General features: G+C 33.3%; 1 protein-coding gene across 2 annotated transcripts in view; it reads right to left on the bottom strand.

The window, feature by feature from the left end:
- The window catches only part of SLK (STE20 like kinase), a 58298-nt gene that overhangs the window by 14763 nt on the left and 35166 nt on the right, over positions 1-8369 (bottom strand). Inside the window, exons 12-13 of one of the 2 annotated variants that reach the window (XM_017531120.2) lie at positions 6181-6360; positions 3682-3774 (exon numbers count right to left, since the gene is read on the bottom strand). In XM_017531120.2, the coding sequence (XP_017386609.1) occupies positions 3682-3774; positions 6181-6360 (273 nt within the window). The remainder of the gene's footprint in view (positions 1-3681; positions 3775-6180; positions 6361-8369) is intronic. The other variant, XM_017531121.2, reaches the window with a different exon arrangement.

Raw genomic sequence — 8369 nt, forward strand, 5'->3', positions numbered from 1 at the left:
AAAAAAAAACAAATAAAAGACAACAACAAAAGAACCCAAACTATTAAGGCCAAAAATCATTTTTAAAAATAAAGACATAAATTGTAAAATGAGTGCCCTTAAAAGTACAAGTTTTAAATTCAGATAATCAATTTTATCATATTAATCAGATAACTGTAAACACTAAAAATACAACTTAGGGCTCTAGAAACTGTAAGAAAGGGTTACGACATATTGGGCTATTTGTATAGGATTTAATCATTTTAAATAAGAAGAAAGGTTAAAAATGGCAATGATCAGAAAAGTGATTGTAATTCATAATTTCTCCCTCTCCTTTTAAAAATCAATGTTTTGCTTACTCTCTTAGAAAACTGTAAAAAAAGTCAAACAGCTGCCAATAATAAACAACAAGTTTAATTTCAGGAGAGGAAAAAGGAGGGGTTGAAATCAAGCTGTATTCTATCTACTCCTGTTGTATATATCAAACACCACAAACAAAAATTATAGTGTTAAATGAGCTAGTTATTCCCCTATGAAAACTGCAAGAAAGAATACAGCTTGGAATTTCAGACTTAACATAAAACTACAATAAAGAGAATAGCAACTCACTATTCTTCATTGACTACTTGAATCAATGGAAAACAGAGTTAAATGGAATGAAAATCACTACTTTTAACATGGCTTTTCTGACCATATCCATAATTAAAACATCTACACAAACATATATGCAATCAAAATGGCACTTCACACAAAAAAATGTAATCACAGCATTCAATTTCTCACATGTGCAAAGCTTGTACTATTGAAAGGATATTTTATTTTTCTGAAAAATATGGAAATCTCAAATTCGAATTTGTGGTGGGGCAGACAGAAAAAAGAACACTGTTAAAAGTGCTCCAGTTCCGGCTCTACCCTTAATCTCTTATGTGACTTGAGGCAGGTAACAGTCTTCTGTGCCTCAATTTCTTCATCTGTAAAATGGTTATTCAATTCTATCCCTATATTAGGGTGGTGGCAGTGAGATTCAAATGTGAAAACTCTGAAGAATACTGTACTCTAAAGTCAGGTTATTACTATTATTGTCATTACAAACATTATCATCTATCAATCATCCAGATTTTGGCAAATGAAGCCAGCAATGAAAAGGCACATGTGAGTCAAAGAAAAGGCAGGTAAAACAGGAGAAGCCATCCTCCCACTGGCACATGGGACTTACGTCCTGCATTTGGGCGTTGAAGACAGCACAAGATGACAACTGAAAAGACTGAATCATGACCTGAGCAACACCCTGTGGATCAGAATAGAATGCACCTCCCAGGTAAGAATATATCTGAATGACTTTTTGTAAACGGAAAGAATAATTATACAAATGTGAGTTTCTTGAGGCTGGAACAAGTCACTTAACAGAGGAACCTCCTTCTCATGTGTAAAATGAAGGATTTGAACTAGATCAGTGGTTTCTAAACTGTAGTGTGTTGCTGTTGTTTTTTAAACTAGTAGAACCCCCTTTTTAAAACTCAACCCAAAAAATCCCAGTTTACAAAACACAGCAAGAGTGGTGGGCTGCTTTAGTTGAAGCAGAAGCAGGGGCTTACAGCCCAGACCTCTTGCCTTCTTAGGGACTCCCAAAGTTGCTTCTTCCAAACTCAAAAGTTCCTGTGCATATAGTTTGAAAACCACTGGACTTAAATGATCAGATATGTTCTAGCTCCAAAACTGTATGACCATTACTTACTAATTCTCAAAAAAAAAGTCTGAAATAGACTGTAAAGTTATAAAGCTTTTGTACCTTTACTTAAAGCAGTAGACAAAAATACTTTTAAAATTCGTTACATTACTAAATTTCTCATTAGGTTTACTGAAGGAATTTATGATTACTTTCAGCTCTACTCAGAAAATACAGGCCAGTTCCCAAAATTATATGAAAAATCACCAAAAAAGTCTTATTAAAACATACGATTGCCTAATTCATTCAACACTAATTCTCAGTTTCAACTTTAGAATTTGATATATGGCCTTTGGATTTAATAAAACTCTATATTCCCTTACAAGGCAAAAACCATATTGTTCTACTCTGGTTTGAAATCCAAATTAACCAAAAGTACATGTGTGGCCAGCAAGAACTTCCTCTTTACTTGTTAACAAGACATGGCCAAGAACCGCTGGGTCAGGCTGATGAGAGTTTAAGTTGCAGCACAGAGTAGGTAGCTTAAATATGAGAGGCAGCATGATGCAGTGAATCAGTGTGTGAAACATGTACCCAAACTTATCCGGATGAGAATCCTGGCTCTACCACTACCCAAGTGACCTTGAGAGGGTCACTCAACCTTCCTGTGCTTTAGTTCCCTCAACTCTAAAATAAGGATAATAAGACTACCTCAAGAGTAATTAACTCAGATTAAATAAGCTTATGCGCATAAAGCATTCAGAACAATGCCTGACATGCAGTAAACACCGTGTCTGCTATTAACCACCTTAAACTAGGAATCCCCACATTAGGCCAAGACAAAATGTTTCAATGGCTCATAGCAAGCAAAAAACAAAAGCAAACTAAATTTATTCAGACAAGCTAGTTTTATTTAAGTTTTAAATTCTAATATTATATTTTCCTTATTTTTATTTTCCTCATGTTAAAAATATTCTCTCCTTTGAAATGATGGTAACAAGTAAATAGCAGTTTTAAAATATCTTTACTTAGCAAAATTTAAAAAAAAATTTCAATGGCAGTGCATGTCATGGTCCCCAATGGTTTTTATTGTTTCTATGTTTCTTTTTATAGGTCTATAAAATCCAGAAGTCTGGGAACCACTTGTTAAATCAGATAAAACGACATTAAAAAGATAATCCAAAGAACAATACATGATCCACATCTCTTCTTCCTTTTACTGATTTATGTAATAGAAAACTGAGCTCATTTATCCTTGCCTCCAGGCTTAGTATAAATTTAATCAGAAGATTCACCTTCCTTCATATAAAAGACTTTGTCATATGAGATAACTCTAGAAAATTCTGTTAAAAATACTAATTTATCTCACCTTGTAAAGAATTTATCCACCTTATGACAAGGCTCAACTTTATCATAGCCTAGGTTCAGTTGCTTTAAAGTTGCTTTCTATAGGTAAAAATTGTCTATTCGTTTAAATGCTGGATTCTGAACCAAAAAAGAACAACAAGGTACTTAATATTTAAAATCTGGTCTTAAAGTGGCTTATGTTTTCAAGCTTAAAAGTAATAAATGTTTGAGTTACCATTTAAAGTTACCATTTGCCATTTTTCTTCTAACTGAACTTTATAGAAATAATGGCCTTTTAAGAGGCATACTTTTTGTAAGCACAAAGCTTATATACCATCCTCTATTTTTACATCCTAAAAGTTTTCTATCGAACATTGGCATTACTACCTAAAATTATAAGCTTCCATTAAGATTAAAATCAGATAACAGTGGTTTATACATTCATATACTTATTTATTTCATCTGGAGTGAAATTTCCAAACATTTCACTTAATTTCATATTAGCAACTTAAATGTCACCATTAATATGAATTTAGTATTAAATAAAGAAGATCCCAGGAGTTTTTGAATGGGGAGAAGTCAGCATCATATAATAATAACACTTAAAATTTACCCTTTCAATCACGGTTTATTGAGCTGTGAGAAAATGGTGCTTTCTGTTTTTAGTAGCATTAAGCTGCTGCTGTTACCTGAGCATGCTGGCTTTGCGCAAGCTCCTCTTTCCTGCGTTTCATGAGCTCTTTTCTCAGCTCTTTGGGTGCTTTCTCCACTTCATTTATAACCTACAGTGTATAAGCATGCAGGAGGTGGGGAAATAATACTTTCTCCACAGCAAGCATTTATGTGAGCAGATAAGCTACAAGTCAAATATTAAAGTTGTTAAAAAGTTCCTTTCAACATGCGTTAGCATAGGTGTTAGTCTGGTGAAAAAGAATGAAAGAATAGAACATGCATAATCTCAGTGCAGAAAGGGACATTACACCACACAAAGGTTAATCAGTTGCTAAATATCCCTATACATCATTCTCTCTCTTAAAGGTCCAAAGACAACCAGCGAAGAATTACTTGCAGTACTGATGCTGAACTAAAGGTGATAAATTCAACTGACCTTGCTGAAAGATCATAAAATTATAAACGTACCTACTGACATAGCTGGAAATATTGAACATAAGGAAAGCTAATGCCATTTATAAAAGTGCAAAATTTCATAACTGGCTTGATCATACTAAAGAAATAATGCTAAATAAAATCTACTTAATGAGGCCAAAAATAAAAAAGAAAAGCAAGTTTTAGAATACACAAAGGAGAAATAAATGGACACTAAGTTTTTTCATAAACACACCATTTTATACATGGTGTGGTAAAAATAAATGTATCTGATGATCTTGTGTAGGATTAGAGTAACAGTCCCCTTTGCTGACAAGGTAAGCCAAGCCTGTCAACTTAAAAATTGGTAATATAAGCACTCTTAAAGTAACAGTTTAGTAATCTATGATTTATTATAGCAGGTAAAATATAGGATGAAATATATTTTAGAGCTCCTTCTTTTAATCATTTCAAAATCCTAGAAGTACATTCATCTAACAATAGATCCGTAATCCAACTATGAAAAACAATCATGTATTTACAAGTAGAAGCACCAAAAGAAACCAGATTCCAAATCACCACATGCTATTGATGGTTTGTGAAAGAGACTGATTTTGATTTAACACGGTGTATTTAAAATTTCCCATCAGTAATCCCTCATGAAACCAAATCACCATTAAAAGGAAGAGACTCCCCAAATGCAAGAAGTTCAGCAATAAGGAAAAAAAAAATACATAATGTAATTATTTAAAATATGCATATCATGATCTCATACATGTTTAGTGGCTGAAACTCTCCCAAACAATAACTGAGACTTTCATATTTAGGATTAAACCATATATTTATCCATACAAATTTTTAAATTTAACTGATATAAAGAATAACATCTCAAAACTACTTGTGAGAAAATTAACATTTGGCCCCAGTAACATCATACCTCACAGTATATACAGCAATTCTACATAAAAAAGAAATAGAAATAAAATAGTGATTTTTAAAAATGGAAGCTATATCAAATAAAATTACCTATCATTTCATTCATCTTCATCTAAAGAAATCATAAAATCAGTGTATTTATTAATGTTTGACTCTATCCTTTTTAAAGCAAATCCTTAAGATTCAGCAATATGACATTTAATTTTCTTAATTTAAATGTTAAAGTCAATGAATCTGGGTATTTGAGATGTGTAACAAAAGTGAAAATGCATTTATTAGTTTGCCTGGGGTTTCTGTTTGTTCCAACCCTAATAAAATTAATCATAATCATTGTCCCTGGCATCTTTTATATCATGAAAAGGCAAATCCTCTTCCTACCTTGAAGATGTAGAATAACATAAAATTATCTCTGAAAATTGCTTATATGTAAAGTTCTTTTAGTTTTGTTTTAATTTGGGAAAAAAGAGATACTAATATAATATGTAAATCTTCCTTCTGAAGTAATGACAAATATTTCAAACTGCAAATAGCTTCTATAACGGTATGAAACAATTTCAGGAAAAATGAAAAAACTCATTCTAATCAAATGACTTTACAGATATGTTCCACTTCTAGTTCTTCAAAGTCTTCACAATTTGATAAGTTATAGATATCACGTCAAATTTCAGGTTATTCAGCTTTTGTTTGGCACAATATCCATGAAAGGAAATAAAAGCTAATCAACAAAATTATTTAAAGTATTAATTAAAGATAACAAATAACTTATAAATAATAAAATGATTTACTGCTGCCACTGGCAAACACAACATAGTAAGTTTTTGAAAAAGTACTTTTATATAAGGACTTAAATGTGATGCATTAATAAAAGGACAATGGTAGGCTTGAAGATGGATTAAACTCAATTTGAAGATTTGGTTCAAGGTTTAGGTGAATATTTAGGGGTAGTCCATGAGCAGGTCACTAAAACCTCTCTTACTCTGGTTTTCTTGAAGTAAAATGGAAATAATGCCTGACCTTATTACAACCATTTATGACTGCTGAGAAGACCAAATGAAAGAATGAATGAGTGCTATTTACCTATCAAGTATTATTAGTACTCCTAATTCCTTAGTCTTAAAACATCATTAAAAAAGCTTTAGTAATTAAAAACAGTAGTTTACACTGACCTCCTTCTTTCGGTTCTTCAGCATATTCTGAAATTTGGACAGCTCTTTCTCTTGTTCTCCTTTAATGCGTTTGGCTTCATCTCGCAAGCGATTTGTGTGCTCTTGTTCCAGGCGTTCGATAGTCTGTTTCTGCTGTTTTTCTAGATTCTCAATTTCCTGGTCATATTGTCGCTTTTTACTCTGTAAAACAATGTAACTCAAGATGATTTAATTTTTCTGTCACCTATGTTAACTCCTTATAGTAGAGATCTTTCCTAAGAGAATATAACTAGTACTTAAATTTAGTAATGTGCTTTAATCTTTACAATACTGAAAAAAGTCAAATGCACTAAAATATGTTATGAAAATTCTAAAAAAAAAATTGAGTTCATTTTTTTCTAACATGGAAAAGTTTTTTCTACTTTATTTATTTATTTATTTATGAGAGACAGGGTCTCACTCTGTCACCCAGGCTGGAGTGCCATGGCACAATTACAGTTCATCATGCAGCCTCAACCTCCTGGATTCAAACAATCCTCCTGCTTCAGCCTCCCAGGTAGCTGGGACTACAGGTGCATGCCACCATGCCCAGCATTTTTTTGGAGAGATGGGGCTATCACTATGTTGTCTAGGCTGGTCTAGACAAGCAATCCTCCTGCCTGGGTCTCCCAAAATACCGGTATTACAGGCATGAGCCACTGTGCCTGGTCGTTTTTTTTTTCTATTATACTAGTAAAATGTTTAAAGTTTTTTTCTTTTCTGTTTTTTTGTTTTGTTTTGTTTTCCTTTTTGAGACAGGGTCTCCCTCTGATACCCAGGCTGGAGTGCAGTGGGCAATCTCTGCTCACTGAAACCTCCACCTCCCAGGTTCAAATGATTCTCATGCCTCAGCTTCCTAAGTAGCTGGAATTATAGGTGTGCGCCACCACGCCTGGCTAATTTTGTGTTTTTAGTAGAGATGGGATTTTACCATGTTGGCCAGGCTGGTCTCGAACTCCTGGCCTCAAGTGATCTGCCCGCCTTGGCCTCCCAAAGTGCTAGGATTACAGGCGTGAGCCACTGTGCCTGACCCAAAATTTGTTTTCTATTGTACTAGTAGAATGTTGAAAGTTTTTAGGTTGTCCAGAAAAATAACCAGTTGTTGTGAGGTAGTAAAACAAATTAGAAAAATTTCTATATTTATCCAATAAAATTTTTGATAAAGAGCTTATTTGAAGTCTACTTTAATAAAATAATATTAATATATCACCATTATTTAATAAGATTACTTGTAATTCTCAGATTTACTCTTCCACATAAAGATTCTTAAAATAAACATCTTATTCTGTTGGAACAGATCTTTTGGAATTATAAATCTACTCTTTCAATAAGACTCCTGTTTATATAATAGTAACACTATTTTTGCATATAAGAATAGTTAAATATTTGTAATGGATGCTTTCTTTTTTAAAAAATTGAAAAGCAAAACATTTTAGAAGGTATGGTGGGGGAGACATACAGTTTTTATAAGGTTTTGGAAAACAATATAAGTACTATAAAAATATTCAATGAGAACAAGTTCATTATTTTCTTAGGAAATCTGTTAAGATCCAACACATGTAACCAACAACCCCACAGTTCACACAAAACAATCTTTATCAATTAAAATTACAAGACAACACAAGACTATATGTAAAACATAAATTCCATAACATTTCAAATGATACTTTTATTAACCTACATTAAGGCAGACAGTCAACATAAAGTACAAAAATTCTGTATTACATTACTAATTCCTTTTCCAACTTTGGACACAAAGCAAACACTGAAGGACTCAGTGACAGCTACCCTAGACTAGTCAGCACTATTTTCTCTAGCAGCAGTAAACAGAGATGTGGAGGCTTAATTGTAGAGCCAGAGAATAAAGCACATTTTTAAAAAGCCCCTGAGGAGCCCTAGGTTTGAAGGCAACCACTCTAAACTGGCTTAAAATCTTGGATTCCAAATCTGAAAAACTGAATTAAAGCACTGAAAAATTATCCCGCAATAGGCAGATCTGGGAACTTTGTTTACTGGCTTCATGATTTAAAGTTTTCATGAGAGCCGGGCGCGATGGCTCAAGCCTGTAATCCCAGCACTTTGGGAGGCCGAGGCGGGTGGATCACGAGGTCAAGAGATCGAGACCATCCTGGTCAACACGGTGAAACCCCGTCTCTACTAAAAATACAAAA

The sequence above is a fragment of the Cebus imitator genome, unplaced genomic scaffold (assembly GCF_001604975.1).
Source record: "Cebus imitator isolate Cc_AM_T3 unplaced genomic scaffold, Cebus_imitator-1.0 Scaffold71, whole genome shotgun sequence".
In the NCBI taxonomy this organism is placed as follows: Eukaryota; Metazoa; Chordata; class Mammalia; order Primates; family Cebidae; genus Cebus; species Cebus imitator.